Source organism: Martes martes, assembly GCF_963455335.1.
Source record: "Martes martes genome assembly, chromosome: 14".
NCBI lineage: Eukaryota > Metazoa > Chordata > Mammalia > Carnivora > Mustelidae > Martes > Martes martes.
This window is the reverse complement of record NC_137902.1, coordinates 34,686,254-34,704,797: the sequence shown is the minus strand read 5'-3', so window position 1 is coordinate 34,704,797 and position 18,544 is coordinate 34,686,254. Positions and strand designations below refer to the sequence as shown.

Here is an 18,544-nt window from a genome sequence, read left to right as displayed (position 1 = left end):
CTCTAAATAGCCACATACATATTAAAGAAATTGAATCAATCATTAATAATTTTCCAAAATAGAAAGCACCAGACCCAGATGGTTTCACTCATGAATTCTACCAAGCACTGAAGAAAAAAATAATACTGATTCTCTACAATGTCTTTTAGAAAATAAAAGCAGAATGAACACATCCCAACTCATTCTATACGGAGAGCATTATGCTCATAGCAGACCAGATGAAGATATTACAAGAAAGGAGGGGTACCTGGGTGGCTCAGTTAAGCCTCCAACTTTTTTTTTTTTTTTAAGATTTTATTTATTTGACAGAGATCACAAGCAGGCAGAGAGGCAGGCAGAGAGAGAGGAAGGGAAGCAGGCTCCCCGCTGAGCAGAAAGCCCAACGCGGGGGCTTGATCCCAGGACCCCGAGATCATGACCCGAGATCATGACCCGAGCCGAAGGCAGAGGCCTCAACCCACTGAGCCACCCAGGCGCCCCAAGCCTCCAACTCTTGATTTTGGCTTCATGATCTCAGGGTCATGAGATCGAGTCCCAAGATAAAGGCCCACATGGGGCTCAGCCCAGAGTCTGCTTATTCCTCTCTCTCTGCTCCTTCCCCGCCCCCACCCCATCTCTCTCTAATAAAATCTTTAAAAAAGATATTACAAGAAAGGAAAACTACAGATCAATATCTCTCATGAACACAGATGCAAAAATCCTCAAAATATTAGCAAATTGAATCTATCAATGTGTGTGTGTGTGTGTGTATATATATATATATATATATATATATATATATAAAATTATACACTATGACCAAGTTTATTGCAGGCATAAAAGGCTGATTCAGCATTCAAAAATCAATTAATATAATCCATTATGTCAATAAGCAAAAAAAGAAAAATCATATGACTAATAGATGTACACAAACATCTGACAAATCCCAACACCCATTCATTATAAAAACTAGCAAACTAGGAATAGAGGGGGAATTTCAACTTGATAAAGAACAGCTACAAAAACCCTACAGCTAACATCATACTTAACACTAATGAACTAGATGTTTTTCCCCTAAAACTGGAAACAAAGCAAGGATATCTCGTCTCTCACCACTCTTTCCTATTCAGTGTTATACTGGAAGTCTAGCTAATACAGTAAGAAAAGCACATAAAGACCCATGGATTAGGAAGGAAGATAAATGGTCTTCATTAGCGGATGACATAGGGTTGTCTGTAGACACTCCCAAAGACTCAGACAAAAAACTCTCCTGGAGATGATTATAGCAGGGTTGTATATACCAGCAGTAGCACCCCCAAAATGAAATGCTTAGGGATACATCTAAACAGTAGGTGTAGGGGCACCTGGGTGGCTCAGTCAGTTGGGCGTCTGCCTTCAGCACTGGTCACGATCTCAGGGTTGTACGGCTGAGCCCCTTGTTGGGCTCCATGCTCAGTGCAGAGCCGGCTTGGGATTGTTTCTCTTCCCCCTGCCCTTGCACACATGTGTGCACGCACATGCACTTCTCTGTAAAATAAATCTTTTAAAAATATAGGCATCTGATAAAAAGTCTAATGAGAAAATGGGCAAAAAGATTTCACTGAAGAGAAAATGGAGATGACAAATATGCATGTGCACATGAAGAGATAGATGTTCAACATTGTTAGCCACTAGGGAAATGCAAATTAAAACCACAGTGGTTTTACTGCACACCTAACAGAATGGCTGAACTAAAAAGTAGTGATAAAACCAAATGCTAGAGAAGATGCAGATTAACTGGATCACTTACACATGTTGGTCGATACGTAAAAAAGTACACCCCTCTAAAAAACAGTTTGGTAGTTTCCTTAAAAACTAAACATGAGGGGTGCCTGGGTGGCTCAGTCGGTTAAGCATCTGCCTTCAGCTTGGGTCATGACCTTGGGGTCCTGGGATGGAGCCCCACATCAGGCTCTCTGCTCAGTGGGGAGCCTGCTTCTCCCTCTGCCTCTCCCCTAATGCTATCAAATAAATAAAATTATAAAAAAAAGATACGAAAGGTCCTTCCTTTAAAAAAATAAATTAAAAAAAAAACACTAAACACAAAACTGCCATATTACCTTGTAATTGTACTCCTGGATTATCCCAGAGAAGCTGAACACATGTTCACATAAAAACCTGTACACGAGGGGCACCTGGGTGGCTCAGTGGGTTAAAGCCTCTGCCTTCAGCTCAGGTCATGATCCCAGGGTCTTGGGATCGAGCCTCACATCGGGCTCTCCGCTCAGCCGGGAGCCTGCTTCTCCCTCTGCCTGCCTCTCTGCCTACTTGTGATCTCTGTCAAATAAATAAAATAAAATCTTTAAAAAAAAACCCACAAAGAAACCCCTGTACACGAATGTTAGTAGCCTCTTCATTTGTAATAGCCCCCAAAGCTAGAGACAATCCAGATGTTCAACAAGTAAATGGTTAGGCAAGTTATAGTACATCCATACCATGCAATAGTACTTGGCAATCAAAAGGAACCAACTATTGATACATACAACAACCAAGATGAATCTGTAGAGAATCATGCTGATTGAAAAAAGCCAACAAGGTTATGTATTGTATGTTTCCATTTACATACCATTCCTGAAATACAGCCCTAGAGCTAGAGAACAGGTTAGTCATTGCCAGGGATTAAGGGGGAGTGGGAAAAGTGGGTGCCACATGAGTGCTATTCCTTGCGGTAATGGAAATGTTCTTTGTAGCAATGTCAAGATTCTGGTTGTGATATTTAATGTAGTTTTGCGAGACGTTAGGGGGAAACTGGGCAAAGGGTACACGGGATCTCTGCCATTTCTTCACTCTTAGAATCTGTATCTGAAGCTACAAGTATTTCAAAATAAGGTTTGAAGGTTAAAAAAAAAAATCAGTCAAACTGGAAAAAAAAATCAACTATTTGGAAGTAGGGCCAATAGATCTTGGACGTTAAGGCTTTTTATAAGGCAGCTAGCACATGCACTGTGAAAGTAACCGGCTTTCAATGTTTCATGCTCAACCATCAAGTACAGAGATTCATGGATGGGTGTTTGTTTTTTTATACTTCTCTACATCTCCCCACAAACTGACTGAATCAAATCAAATCAAACTCTCCCAGATGTTGGTAGGTTTAAGGAAGGGCAGAAAAGAGCCTGGAGAGGAGAAGGGGGAGACTGGGAGCAGGGAAATTGAGGTTGGGGGATTGGGAAAGCAGGCCAGTCCAGAGGGGCAGCTGGTAGAAATGATCAGTGGAAATCATATCTAGTTATTCAGGAGTATCAAAGTGGATTATAGGGAGGTTGCCTGCAAAGAATTCCATGTTGTCCACACATCAGCTTTTACCTTTCACAGTCTTTTTTTTTTTTTTTTAAAGACTTTATTTGACAGAGAGTGAGAGACACAAGCAGGCAGAACAGCAGAGGGAGAGGGAGAAGCAGGCTCCCTACTGAGCAGGGAGCCCGATGTGGGGCTCAATCCCAGGACCCTGGGATCATGACCTGAGCCGAAGGCAATCGCTTAACTAACTGAGCCACCCAGGCGTCCCCACAGAGCCATTTTTTTAAAAAAACATTCCACTGAACACAAAAGTGCACAGCTTGCAACATACAGCTCCGTGTATTCAACACCCAGATGAAGAAAGTCAACAGCACCCCAAAAGTCGCCATCATGCCCCCCTTTCAGTAACTCCTGCACCCATTTATATGGATGGAGTCCTGTGTTACGTACCTCTTTGTGTCTGGCTTACTTGGATCAACGTTAAGTTTGTGAGATCCTTCTGTAATGTTGCACACACTTGTGGGTCTTCCTTCTCCCACGGTCATACAGGATTCCATTTGTGGATCTACCGTAACTTCCATTCTAATGTTGCAGGACATGTGGACAGCTTCCAGTCTGCGGCTGAGTAATGCTATGATCATTTTTGTACATGTCTTTGGGAGCATGCCACATAGTTCTGTTGGGTGTATGAATGAAAAAACCCGAATCATAGGATATTTACACATTGAGCCCTTGTGAAACAGGTTTCTAGAATGGCTGTGCCACTGTCCATTTCTACCAGGATTTATCTAGAGCCTTCCTAACACTTGGTATTTTCATTTTTATTCATTCTTATGGGTATGGATTGGAATTATGTTTTGTTTTTTAAAAGACTTATTTCAAGGTGGGGGAAGGGCAGATGGAGAGGGAGAGAGCATCTTAAGCAGACTCCCTGCTGAGCAAGGATCCTGACTCCAGGCTCCATCTCCTAACCCTGAAATCACAACCTGAGCTGAAACCAAGAGTCAGACCCTTAATGGACTGTACCCCCAGGTGCCCCAGTTGTGTTTTGGTTTTAATGATGAGTAATGAAACTGAGCAACAGGGTTCCGTCTTTGAAAGGGGAGGCCACGCACCCAAGACAGCTTCTCATACAGGGACCAAACCCCAAGAGCTTGTCCTCCATTTACCAGTCTCATGGGTTTGGGCGGCACTGAAGGTGACAAGCTGGAAGGTTTCCAATATACTTAACAATTCAGCTCAAGCCATCTTCTTATTATTATTGAGGTATAAGTGACATACTGTACTGGTTTCAGGTGTGCAACACAGCGATTCAACGTTGGTCTGTATTGTCACAGGGTCACCATAGTGAGTCTCTTTACCCTCTGTCCCCTTAGGAAGTCAAGGCAATATTCCTGACTACATTCCCCGGGCTGTATGTGACTTCCTCACGACTTATTTCATAGCTGCAAGTTTGTCCTTTTTTTTTTTTTAAAGATTTTATTTATTTATTTGACAGAGATCACAAGTAGGCAGAGAGGCAGGCAGAGAGGCAGGCAGAGAGACAGGAGGGGAAGCAGGCTCGCCGCCGAGCAGAGAGCCCGACGCGGGGCTCGATCTCAGGACCCTGTGATCATGACCCGAGCCGAAAGCAGAGGCTTCAACCCACTGAGCCACCCAGGCGCCCCCAAGTTTGTCCTTTTTAATCCCCTTCAGCCATTTCGTGTAACCCCCGCCCCCACTTCCGTCCAGTAACCACCAATCGGTCCTCCCTATCCGGGAGTCTGGGTTTTGTTTTGCTCCGTTTTTTAGATTCCACATGTAAGTGAAATTACAGTTCACACCAACTAAACCAAAGATTTGACCAGTAACAACGAAGAAGAAAATGACAAGCCTTGGGCTGCCCCTTGCGGGGCCAGAAGGAAATGCTGAGGTTGAGTGGGGGCGCCCGCGGGCACAAGCCGAGTCCTCTTTCCGGAACCCAACAAAGCCCAAAGGCAGACCATGTACCACTAGATCGCGGCACGGATAAAGGCTAACTTTCAGTTATCGATGCTAGTGAGAGCTTCGTTCCAGCCGTTCATCTGTGGGGACCCCCTTGGGCTCCCCTGAGTTGATGGGGAGAGGATTTCCAACTGAAGGCGCTGGAGATTCAGGAGATGCCGAAAGCAGCTCGGTCGGAGCCTCCCTTCTGCGACTGAGGCAGAAACTCCCGGAGCAGGGCTGCGGGCTCCGGCCGCGGGGAGCGCACTCGCACCCGCATAAACCAACTTCACCAACCTGTTCACGTCTTCTCCTGAAAACCCACTGTCTCTCCTAAAGAAACCATTTGAAGCTCTGTTCTCCCCCCTCACTTTCTCCCATGAGGTTGGGTACTAAACCCCACCCTGAACTCACGCACAGGGATTATCTGGTGCACGGAATTCTCATCCACACGCAGGAGACTAAGCTCTGCCTCCCCTCCTACTAATCTGTCTTTTGCCCGTTAATTCGAAGGCTCCTCATCACTGCACCTGAAAGGGTGGAAGAAAGGGTTTTCTCAGCAGCCCCGCGAACAGCAGTGGGACCCATCAGCCGGGCACCCTCCCCCACCTCCCCGCGCACGAACCTGTTGCGCACAGCCGGTCCACTTAAACTGGGATGTTGAAAGGGCCGGAGGGACCCATGTCTGTGACGAGGGTCTGGCGAGAAGGCTCCCGAGCCCCATTTCAAAGCCTAGTGTTCGTCCGCGTTTGCGGGTGAGGAGTCCCCGGCCTCGGCGGCGGTCAGGCCTGTCCCCTGTACCGCACATCTGCTCCGCGGGGTTCCTATGGAGCAAGGGGGCTGCTTGGGGCGCCCGCAGACCGCGGCGCGCACCAGGCCGGGCCTCTCGACCTCTGCCCCTGGAGGGGGCAGGCTCCTGCTCCCAGAGGCGCCAATCACTCCCCCACGCCCCCTCCACGCCCACAGTTAGGACAGCACAACGCTTTTTGCCAGGGACAAACGGGGGTCCAAGTCAGCCCAGCATTCTGAAAGTAGGATTCCATTTGGGGCTTAGCGATCTATTTTTAGATAAAGCCGAAGTAAAAGGAACTTGAACCTGAATATCCCTCCGCGCATTTTGGAGGGGGCTGCACGAGGGGTCCAGAGCTCCAAACATCACGCGCCGCCCGACGCCTGGGCTCCGACTCCGGCCTCTCGCATAGGCGCCGGGCTCTGCGGCGGCGCAGCCCGGCCACCCGAGCCGCCCCTCCCAACGCAGGGGGTGCGGCGTTCCCGCCGGGGTCAGCTTACCTGCGGGCTGGGCGAGGGGCGAACGGGGGCCACCTCGGGGGCGGGGCGGCCGTGAGTCCCGGATCCGGGCACGGGCTGCAGGTCGGGGTCCGGGGCAGAAGCTCGGGGGTGGGAGCAGGCCTGCGGGAGCCCGCGACGACGGAGCGTGTGCGCAACCGGGCGCCCCTAGGCCGCGGCCGGAGCGGGGCCCCAGGGAGCCTGTGGCCGCCCCTGGTCGCCCCCATCCCCTCCCGGAGCCGAGCACCCTGTACCGCTCTGTCTGCCCCCGCGAGGGTGGGGCGGCGGGCGGGTCGCGGCTGGGCTCCCCGAGGGCCCGAGCGCTGCGCCGCCGCGGGTCCCCACCAGTCCCCGACGCCCACGCAAGGCCCTGGCACTTGGTGGGCGGCCCGGGAGCTTAAAAACACCCGCGCGTGACCCCACCCAAACCCGTGAAACCATTCTCGGGCGTGGGCCGCCCGCACCTGTAGTTCATAAAAGCTCTCCATGGGATTCTTTAGTGCAGCGACCAGTGATCCATTTTCTAAAAGGATTAAACTCAGTGCCCACGAGAGAGCATCTAGCGCGTCCAAAGTCCATACGGGATTTTTAAGACCCATTTTCTGAAATGATCAGAGAGAGTCTAGGGTAAAAAGTAAAACGAAAGGGGCATACTTACATTTTCATTGACTTTCTTGGTTTTGATTTGGAAAATTGGTTTCAAGTGCTGGCATAAAAACCTAACTGCCCCACTAAAAACCTTGCATTGAATACATGTGCATTGTGTCAACAAATGCCTTCCTTTTTCAAATATACCTGTGCTTCTTTGTTTTTAAAGTTTGTATTTATGTATTTAAGAGCGAGAGACAAAGATAGCGAGAGAGAGGAGAGGGAGAAGCAGACTCCCCGCTGAGTAAGGAACCCCATGCGGGACTTGATCATACGACTCTTGAGATCAGGACCCCAGCTGAAAACAGACTGGTAATCAGCTGAGCCACCCAGGCATCCCTATACTTGTGCTTTAAAAAAAAAAAAAAAAGTGTCAGAGAAAAGGTGAATTTTGCTGTATTTAATCTGCCGTCATGTGTCCCCCCGACCCTCCAAAAAGGCGAATCAAGCAAATCTGAACGTGCAAATGTTCCCAGATGCAATCCATATACTCCGAGCTATTCCTTAGCAAATGCAAAGGATGACAAGTGTCAGTACTTCATACAACTATATTTAATAAGTTGTTATTACAGAAAAAAAGGAAGTCCAAACTACAAAGTTTAAGCAGTTGTAAGCAATAGCTGCATTGAGCTCCATGGGTAGTCACAGTACTGCAGTTCCATACAAGCAATATTAGTCCAAGCCCCAGAGGCGGAAGCTGAGTCAGGGTTACTAGCAAAAACAATCTAAGAGAACAGGTAATAAAAGATACAATACATTTAAAATTAGTTGTTAGTTGAAAAACAAATACAGAGATCTTAGCTGTGAACACTCTAAAAGTTATGTCCATTATTTTGACAGCAAAAATACAAATACCTAATACTTTATACCCCAACAGAACTATATCCAGAAAAGAAAGAGAGAAGTTTTCCTGTATTAGCACCCGAGTTTTCTACTTGTTGCCATTAACTTGCGTCATACAAATTTAAACATCCCCAAATCCCATATCCACTTCTTGACCCATTTTGGGGTATAAAGTCAACAGCGTTAATTATAAAATACTCTGTGGTAAAATGGAACACTATTGCAGCTGAGATAGAGAAGTTTGGTTATTATTAAAAAAAAAACAGAAAATGTTAGCTGACATACCATACAAACTGGTGAAAAAGCAACAATCCATACAAATAAGCCAGTTTTAACAAAAAGATACTTTTTTTTCACTAATCTGTGACTAATCTTTCACTCAAACCTTGCAAGTAGAGATGTCACAATACTCAAATATTTAGGTAGGAGCTTTACCCAGTTAAATGCCATTTTGTTGCTAATATAATAGATAAAATGAAAACTAGCAGTTACTTGCTAATTGCATAAATGCAGTACACTCTGCATTAGCCCATGCCTCACTAACAAGCTATAAAACACAAGAAATAGGCAGAAATCTAAGCATAATCTTTATACCACTAAGCAAGAATTTTCCAATTTCTTTTCTTCTGTTCCTAATCACTTATTTGTAGTTAATGTAAAATTCCAACCAGTAGTACCCAATTTGAGTTAAAATTTTACATCACGACTTGATCTAATCTATATATTATTTACAAAACTGAATACATAGAGCATACCCAAGAGCCAACTCTGGACACATGTTTCTCCACGTTACTGATAACCTCGCCTCCGCGACCACGGAGCTGGAAGGGGGCCATCAAGGACGAGGAGAAACACACTATCCATCTAGAGCAAGTCATTGAATGTTCTGTTTACGCAACACCAGTTCTGCAGTCCTAGGTACTTTGTTTTCATTTTAGGTGCCATTACAGGGACGCGCTGCCCTAACGGCACAGCTTCAAGGTGAGGTGGGTGTTGGAAAAGAAGCAGGAGGGAGGACAGATCATGCTCGGAATGGCCAGATGTTGCCACAAGGAGGGACAAACAAGGGGCACCATAACGGGGGTGGAGGAAGACGAAGTCTGAGACTGTCCATATACAGTGGTGACGTCTGAGCGTGCTTCCTCGGCCGCCACCCACGCCGGACGGGAGGAAAGACAGGAGGGACACTGCAATCCAAGTAACTACACAGAAGGTGGCGCCCCCTGGCAGCGTCCTTCTGCTCTCGGCCGTCACCACTGTAAATGCTTGGGGAAGATGTGGCCTGGGCGAAAGACACCGTCTCACACATGGACAGCAGTTGGTGGCAGATTCTCTCTCTCTCTCTCTCTCTCTCTCTCTCTCGCGCACGCACGCACACACGCACATAATGACAAGTTAGAGGGGGAAAAACAATGAATCATTCTGTTGACCTAGCCGGGTTTTCCACCTGGTGGTATTTCGGTGGGGATGACTCCATTATCAGGGCCCCAGATTTGGCTGCACCTGGTGTTGTATAAATCCACTGTGACATCCCTAGAGAACTGTACTGTGACATCCCTAGTCTTACACTAAACCACTGTAATAAAGGAAAAGGCTTGTCAAAATCTCACATGTTCTGCTCATTCTGTCATTTTATTACCCAATTATCCATTACATTTTCCAATCACTTTACATAACCAACCATGTTCATCGTTGTCACACTATTGTAAACCACATCAGCAAGTTAATACATAAAGCTTTGCATTTCAAAAAACTAGACACTTTAGTAACAATATTACAAAGGTTTTAGCTTCAAAAATAACTGAAAATGAAAAAAATAAACTTTTAAAGAATTAGCATCATAAAATTAATTTATTCCAAGTAAAAATACAAAATAATATTATGACATTGACCAGATATGAAAGTCCCTCCCAGAAACAACTCTATTAATGATTGAGAAAGCACTCCTTAAAGAAAATACGAAATAAAATGAAAAATATGTAAATATGTTTAATTTTTTTTCTTAGCAAAAAATCTTTCTAAAAATAACAATGAAAATTTGTCTCAGTACAAAGGCTACATTACTATTGAAAAAATACCAGCATGAAGAAAAGGTACATATTTGACAGTAGAAAAATGATTTCAGTGAATCACAATGTCTAAAGTTTGCAATGAAAATAAATCTGCAATAAAGATTTATGCCTTTTTTCTTTTCTTTTTTTTTCTATTTTTTATACAAACAGTACAAACAGTATTGCACATAACAACAAATAGTCGAGGTTAGGTTTTAGCCTTCAAAAAATCGACTAGTTCAAGTGTCACATCAAGGAAAGGCCACAACAGGACCTGTGATACCCAGGGGCTTCCCAGTCAAGTTGCAGGTCAGAACACCTCTTGTGTTTTAAAAAATAATTTTTTTTGAAGGACCCTCTCTTTTAATATAACATTAACAACTTGGGGGCACATTTATTTACAAAACAAAAGGGAACATGTTATAATTTAATAAACTAAAAAAGTTCTCTTTAAAAAAATACAAACAGAAGAACTCTTTCACAATCCTGGTCAGTCGTGCACAATCAACACTTGATTATAAATATACAAATGAAGGGAAAGTAGTTTCCACCATCTATCCACAACTTTCAGCACCAAAGGGAGTTTATTCTTTATTCTTTGTAACCTATTCTTCGCGACCATGGTTTTCACCTCCACATCAGCTTCCCGCTGTACAAGCTTCCAGCTTTTTTTTTTTTTTTAAATCTCAGTGTTGTTTTAGTACATGAAAGAGGGGTGCTTCTTCAAAAAGTTTTGCTTCTTTCACATAATTAGGTAGATTTCTGTAGGTTAGATATGATCTTTAATATTATAGTTATAAAGCTCTAACTTCTTCATTTTCAAAAAACACAAATAAGCATGAAAAAAATAAAGTTACCCATCTGTTAAATCATTTTTTCTTGCAGAATTAAATTAATATATATTTTTCTGAATAAACTTACTTAGAAAATATCATTTTCTTTCCTATATTTCAAAATTGAGGTATTGCAAAAGATCATGTCAGTCAGAAAGCATGCCTTTTTCCTTAAAAACAAACAAACAAAAAAATCTTCAGCCAACTTTTGAAAACTGTCTAGAATACAAAAAGTAGTAGTGCATAACAAAATTTCTTGTACAGATGAAAAAAACCACAAACATAGAAAAAAAAAACAAACAGAAAACCACAGCTGGGCTGGAAAAAAGCAATTATTACCAAAAAGCCCAGAGGTAACCTCAAAGGGGGGGATTCTAATAAGCATTTTTAATCCAGTAAAAAACTATGTTGTTTTTTCCTTTTTGAAAAAAAAAAACTATAGTTTGAGAGCTGGCAATTGCAACTAAACACTGGAGAAACAAAACAAAACAAAACAAAAACAAGCAGTCTTATTAACTTAAGAGACAGGACAAGGACATCACAGCACATAAAACACAGCGACTTAAATCTATTCTGCAGTGTCATATCCAGTCAGATTGTCCCCAGAATTCCACAACATAGGAAGAAGATTAAAAAAAAAAAAAAGATTTACATAGTCTCACAATCATTGTGTGTGTTTATATATTACTATCTGCAGCCCAAGAGTGAATGCTAAAAAAATGTCCACGGTAGTTCTAGCAGGTCTTAGTTCTATTCAAGCTTTACAGGATAAATCCAGGGAATTAAGTAGTTAAATTTCTCACCCAGACAACCAGCCCTGCCCAGGCCATCTTGTTTTGGATAGACATTTCTTTAGCATCACCGCCACGCAACTTTCTTAAAATGTGCCTAGTTTGTCAATCTGACAACTTATCTCTATATACTGTATATATTCCTAGTGTTTGTAAGCTAAGATGAGCTCTTTGGTTTTCTGGACAAGGTCTGAAGCTATGTAAAATGGTGCAAGCACTAGGAGATTGTAGCTAAGAGCTCATGTGTTAGTTAATAATATACCAGTTATGAACTGTCAAGTTCGTTAATGTCTGACACAGAGGCTTTAAACAGTTAAGTTTGATCACAGTTAGACATAATCACTTTACTATATAAAATAAATTGCACAATATATAACAGAGCACCGCAAAGTACTTCATCTACCATCCACAAATTTGCTTTAAGAATATCCTACACCTAGGTTTTATATTGGTTGTAATATAGGTCATTCTGTTAGGGGCTCTTCCTAATGTCAGAAGCATTCCATTTATTGAGGCATGCCTTCCTCCAGTCAATTACCAATTCTTTGAGTGAAAAAAACTCTTTTAAAAAAATCAGTATTTTATAGCTTATATAGATTCTTAATTTGTGCATTGTGGGAAGGTTTTATACTAGACATTGGATATAAAATTTATTGCATGCAGCAACCTGATTAAGTAAACATGCAGTCAGAAATAGTGACCTTCCGTTGAAGCTTTCTGTAGTCTATTCTGATCTCCTTTCGGCAGCTGATTCTATCCCTAAATCACAAACGTGTGTTGTTGGGTTTCTTTAAATTGATACCTTAGCCTGAAGAGAGTATTATGGTATTAATAATACCATCTTAATAGCAGCAAAAGCTATTGCAGCATAAATTTACATAACACTAAAAGATCTAACCAAAATCCTCAGCAAAACAAAAATCAAACATGAAGGGAAAATAAAGATTCAGCTTATGAGGTATCCTTACATGTCAAAATAGAAAACTAAAGGCCTATTTTCATTAAGGGTTACCCTTACTCTAAATGACCCCAACTAATGATTGCTGAACTGTTGTGAAGTTTTTGCTACATCTGCCACCTACTCACGAGTATTACCTTTGGTAAGTCTTCTCCTAGGGGCAACTCTCTAAGTTTCTGAAAATAAGTGCATGCTCCAGTTCAAAAACAATCGGAACAACAACAACAACAACAACACAACAACAACAACAAACAAAAAAAATCACAGACATCAACCTGATGGCCGCTGATGAGAATGGCAGTCTACAAGTGACAAATCAGGTGTAAGAAATTAAGGTACCAAGCAGACGAAGGTGTGAATCAAAGTGCAAATCAGTACCGTTATACACTCTGCAATTTTGCATTATACTGGACACTGAGTTCAGTAATATGACTGTAAATAATAGTAATAATAAAAAGACCCATTTCTTCTTTAAAAATCGAGAACGAATGCACAGATTTCCAGAACACTGTAAGCCCTGAGGCAGTGCCCTCTCTTTTTCCCTCCTTGTTATCTACTCCAGTACTTGTGGCTGGGTCTGCCCTGGGCTCAGCTCCAGCGGAACGGGACGTGCCGAGGGCGGTCGCCTCCCTCCTTCACCAGCGGTTTGTGGAACTCCCGCCCGGCGCGGGAATGTATGCTCGCCCAGCAGTATTCACAGTAATACTGCAGACACGTGACGTTGGCACAGAAGAACGGGGCAAACTTCCCACCACAGCGCGTGCCCTGGCACTCATCACACATCTGATCGTCCAGCACGTATGGCTTCACTTCCACCTGGACCCAGAGAGGAAAGACAGGAAAACATGTTTAGCAAAGCTTCCTCACGTTTCTTCCCTTGAGGCCTTACAGTAGAGTTTAAGGACGGCTGTCGGGCAGAGAGAAGAGTGAGTCAAAGCGCCGATCAGGGCTTTGGAACCGCTCCATTTACAGGTGGTGCGATCACAGGCAAATTCTTAACCTCCCTCTGTGCTTCTGTTCCCTCTGTGGGTCTGTAAAGTGCGTATAATTTACACACAGACATGCACACATATTTGCCTATCTGTAAAATGGGTACAACAACGTCCAGCTCCAAGGCTGCTGGGGAGGATTAAGAGAGGCAGTGCGTGTAGAAGGACCTGAGCGGAATCCCGAAGGCCAGGCAGCCCCTGGCCGGGTGGGGTGAGAGAGCGTGGGTCAGGGAGAGGAGGCAGCTGGGACAAAGCCCGCAAGCAGGCAAAAGCAGGGTGTGTAGGTGGGGAATGGTGTGGCGCGAGCCAGGCCCGAGGGGAAGAGTCACGCTGGCTGGCCAGACAGGCTGAGATGTGACACCACGGTGAGGCTCTGGGCCTCCGAGTTTCAGTGACAAGGCTTCCAAAAGTCTATTATCCAAAAGTCTATTATCTATTATTCCAAAAGTCTATATTAAAAGTATATTATTACTGGGATAATAATAATAATAATAACTGGGATAATAATAATAAATGCTTAGCTACTAATAATAATTGAGACTTTATTTTTTGGACTTTATTGCCTTAATCTCCCCCTATAACTGGAAGCTTCACAGAGGAGAGCTTTTCCTCACAGCCCTTCAGGGGGGGGATTTCATAACTGAAACAAAGCAAAGCTGTGCATGTGGAAACCAAAAGCAAGGAAGAACAGAATTACCAGAGTTTTCCCCTTGTCCCCTTCCTAGAACTCAGAAAAGGGACATTATTCATGTTTTCATCTTGAATGTTGGAAATTAGCGAGATGGTGGCAAGTCTGTGATCGGGTCCCTTCCCATGCAGCCCTCCAGAGCCATTCTGGGGAAAAGCAACCATTGTGGCTAGAGAGACAAGGACCCGGGGCTTTCTGATAGGCCCTAACTCCTGGCGATTCAGGCTGCTTCTGGGTGCAGCCAGGAGGGTCTAGCCGGGCATGAGGCAGGGTACAGGAGAGGGGCAGCAGGGTGGACAGCTCATGGGGAGCAGGAAAGGGGGTCTACCTAGGATCAGACACTCAACTTTTCCTGGCTCTCCTCTCCTTTGGAAGGCCCCCCTGCTGGCCTCCTCCGGAGTTCTGTCTCTAGCCATGACTCCAATCTATAGGACCATCGGCTAGCTGGGTACTCTGACTTGGAAGACCCGCCCGAGAAGACCTGCATCAGCTCTTGGTTACCCCGGGGGTAAAGGTCTTCACTCTGGCTCTAGTTCCCTTCTTCCAATTTCCTCCTCCTCAACCTGCGGCTTCAAAAAAAAAAAAAATCTCTTGCATCGATCTCTGCATCATAACTAGAACTGTTGTGGCTCTGGGGTCACCTGCCTGGGTTGAGATCTAGGCCATGTTAGGAGCCGTGCAACCTTAGGCAAGTTTCTCTCAGGCAAGGCCACTCTGAGCCTGTGTCCTCATCTGTGCACTAGGGGAGAAAAGAATTCACACTTGACAGGATTCCTAGGAGGATTAAATGAGTTAAAGAACAGAAAGCCTTGGAACAGGCTTGGCACAGCCTAAGCACGAAGCATGATTCAGATTCCGGCCGCGTCCCCTCCAGTCCAGACCGTCCCAGCTCGACCCGGGTGTGTTCAACACCGACAGCCTCCGCGCTGGCTACCAAGCTCCAAGACTTCCCCGGCTCATTCTCCCATGAACATGCTGACATTTCAACTCATCTACTTCTATGGTGTTCCTGGTCACAAGCCATTCCGATACTCCGCAAGCCCAGCTGCCCCAGTGACAGGGTGCTCCCCGTCTCCCGTGACTCCGACACCAGCCACAGGCTGCACCATCCGCCCCAGGCTGCCCGGAGGGGCCCCCGTTCACACTACACGGCCCCCACCTTTGCTTACACTTTCTTCCCACTTCCAATGCTCAGCCCACTCCGTTTTATGTACTCAATGAGGCCAGGTCTTTCCTTTCTTTTTAACATAAAATTAACAATTTTAAAGTGACCATTCAGTGCCATTTAATACATTCACTGCGCTAGACAGCCACGACCTCTATCTGGTCCCTGAACATTTTCATCCCCCAAAGGAGGCCCTGTGCCTACTAAGCAATTATCCCCCCTTCCCAACCCCTGTTAATGGCCAGCCCGCCTTCTCTCCCTCCGGATTTAGCTGTTCTAGATATTCCATATGAATGCCATCACATAGTATGTGACCTTTTGTGTCTGATTTCTTTCACTTATCATCATCATATGCTGTTCAATCCATGCTGTGGCCTGCAGCAGTATTTCATTCTTTTTCATGACTGAATAATATTCTTGTGTGTGTGTGTGTGTGAGAGAGAGAGAGAGAGAGACAGAGAGACAGAGAGAAACAGACAGACAGACACACACATTTTATCTATCCACTGATTCACTGATGGATACTGGGTGGTTTCCACCTTTCAGCCACTGTGAATGATGCTGTTATGAACATGTATGTACATATATTTGTTTGAATACCAGTTTTCAATTCTTTTGAGTATATACCTAGGAGAAAAACTTCTGGGCATATGGCAATTCTGTGTTTAACTTTTTGAGGAACTGCCAAATTATTTTCCATAGAGGCTGTATACCATTTTACACTCTCACCAGCAAATTGGCAGAGTTCCAATGTCCCTACACACTCATCAAAACTTGTTGTTTTCTATTTTGTGACCTGCCATCCTAGCAGGTGTGAAGAGGTATTTCACTGTGGCTTGATTTGCATTTCTCTACGGACTAATGACACTGAGCATTTTTCATGGGCTTGCTGGCCACATGTAGATCTTCTTTGGAAAAAGGTCTATTCAGTATGAATGTATTAAGTGCTCTGGATTGTTCACTTTAAAATCGTTAATTTTTTTTTTAAAGATTTTATTTATTTATTTGACAGACAGATCACAAGTAGGCAGAGAGGCAGGCAGAGAGAGATGGGAGGAAGCAGGCTCCCTGTTGAGCAGAGAGCCGGATGTGGGGCTCGATCCCAGGACGCTGGGATCATGACCTGAGCCAAAGGCAGAGGCTTTAACCCACTGAGCCACCCAGGCGCCCCCTAAAATGGTTAATTTTTTATGACTTTAACTTCAATTAAAAAAATTTAAGCTCTTAAAAAAACTAGAAGGGGGGAAAACTCACATAACCATATTCTATGATAGTATCATTTTTTATACCTAAACGTAAGTAATTTTCTTAAAAAAATACCAAAAAGTCGCTCTGTGCTAAACTTGAATCTCCTTCATTGCTCTTTTCATATTTGTATTATTTTAAAAATGGTTATTGCCGTTCTTGAAGTGAGCAATCCCCTGCCCATCTTTAAATTGTCTTTTTGTTGTTGACTTGTAAAAGTTCTTTATATATGCTAGATACTAGACTTCCATCAGACATATGATTTGCAAATATTTTCTAAACTGTTTTATTTTGTTGACAAGGTCTTTTGATGTACCAAAGTTTCATTCTGACGAAGTCCAAATTATCTATTTATTCTTTTGTTGCTCCTTTTGATGTCATATCTAAGAATCCACTACCAACCCAAGATCATAAAGATTTACCAGTTTTCTTCTAAGAGTTTTCTGGTTTTAGCTCCTGTATTTAGGTTGATTTTTAATTAGTGTTGTATATAGTGTGAGGCAGGGGTCCAATGTCATTCTTTTGCACGTGGATACTGAGTTACCCCAGTACCATTTATTGAAGAGAACTCTTCTTTACCCATTAAATGGCAGCCTTGTAAAAAATCAGTAACAGGCCTAGCCTTCCTTAACTATTTCAGTCTCACAGGGATCTCTTCCATCCTCCTTTGAGCTTAATACTCCATGGTGCTCCTCTGGCATTTCCTCTCTATAGTCCTTCCTTGTCAGCATCTCTCCTGAGCGTCAAGTGACTTGATGATATCCTGGTCCAGAGAAGAAGGTGGTCTTCAGAGACTGTGGCTCCTGGGGAAATGGAGCTACTGGCTTATGAGAATGTATCAACTTGGCCTGACCTCCTTGCATCCGAAGCCAAGAAAGTCAAAATGGCGGGATGACCCCCCTCTGCCCTGAAGTTGAAGGAGCGCTGGCAGACCCAGGGCCTTCAGGGAACAGTTTTCCCACCCCCAGTCCGCCGAAGACCACTTTGATTCTGCCACCAGGCAGATGCCTACACTCAGGGGACTCCAGCAACCAGATCAGAGCCTCAATGAGCCTAGATCAGAGAGGTAACTGGTCTGAACAACCAGAATTCACATTCAGTGAAAGAAAGCTGCTGGAGGAGAAAGACAAGAGCCATTTATCATACATACAAATATCAAAAGAGCATGTAAGGAAATTCAAGTCTAGCACAAAGAAGACACTCTGGTAATATAATTTTTAAAAAGGTTACTTTTGTTCAGGTATAAAAAAAGGTATTGTGGTTATATGGGTTTTTCTTTCCTCTTTTTTTTTAAATTTAAAAAAATTAATTTTTTAAAAAAGATTTTATTTATTTATTTGAGAGAATGCTGGCAGGAACAGGGGAAGGGGGTGCAGAAGCAGACTCCCTGCTGAGCAGGGAGCCCAATGTGGTGCTTGATCCCAGGACCCTGGGATCAAGACCTGAGCCAAAGGCAGATGCTTAACTGACTGAGCCACCCAGGCGTCCCTTAGATTAATTTTTTTAATTGAGGTTAAGTCATAAAAAATTAACCATTTTATTTACTTTTATAAAGATTTGAGAGGTAGAGACAGAGAGAGACAGAGGGGAGGGGCAGAGGGAGAGAAATCCTCAAGCAGACTTCCTGCCAAGTACAGGGCCCAACAGGGGGCTCGACCTCACAACACTGAGATCATAACCTGAGCCAAAATCAAGAGTCAGACGCCTAACCAACGGAGCCATCCAGGCACCCCTGAGATGTTGTACTTGACTATCCAGGTTAATTCTGTTTTTCCCAATACACAGACATGCAGCTATTAAAATAAAATGGACTTCTCTGTTATCAATAA

The 18,544-nt window shown here is 44.0% G+C and overlaps 1 protein-coding gene and 1 long non-coding RNA gene across 4 annotated transcripts in view; both read right to left on the bottom strand.

Moving 5' to 3' along the window:
• Nucleotides 1–4,727: 4,727 nt before the first annotated feature.
• On the bottom strand, nucleotides 4,728–6,421 carry LOC308355467. The gene is made up of 3 exons (XR_013967968.1): nucleotides 6,314–6,421; nucleotides 5,843–6,041; nucleotides 4,728–5,747 (listed from the first exon to the last, which is right to left on the bottom strand). It is a non-coding gene; the product is annotated as an uncharacterized lncRNA (long non-coding RNA).
• Nucleotides 6,422–9,616: 3,195 nt separating this feature from the next.
• CPEB3 (cytoplasmic polyadenylation element binding protein 3) overlaps nucleotides 9,617–18,544 on the bottom strand; it is a gene marked incomplete at its 5' end in the record, with an annotated part of 151,874 nt that continues 142,946 nt past the window's right edge. For all 3 annotated transcript variants that reach the window (XM_080823314.1, XM_080823315.1, XM_080823316.1), the window contains one exon: nucleotides 9,617–13,444. In XM_080823314.1, coding sequence (XP_080679440.1) covers nucleotides 13,217–13,444 — 228 coding nt within the window. In that variant the 3' untranslated portion in view covers nucleotides 9,617–13,216. The remainder of the gene's footprint in view (nucleotides 13,445–18,544) is intronic.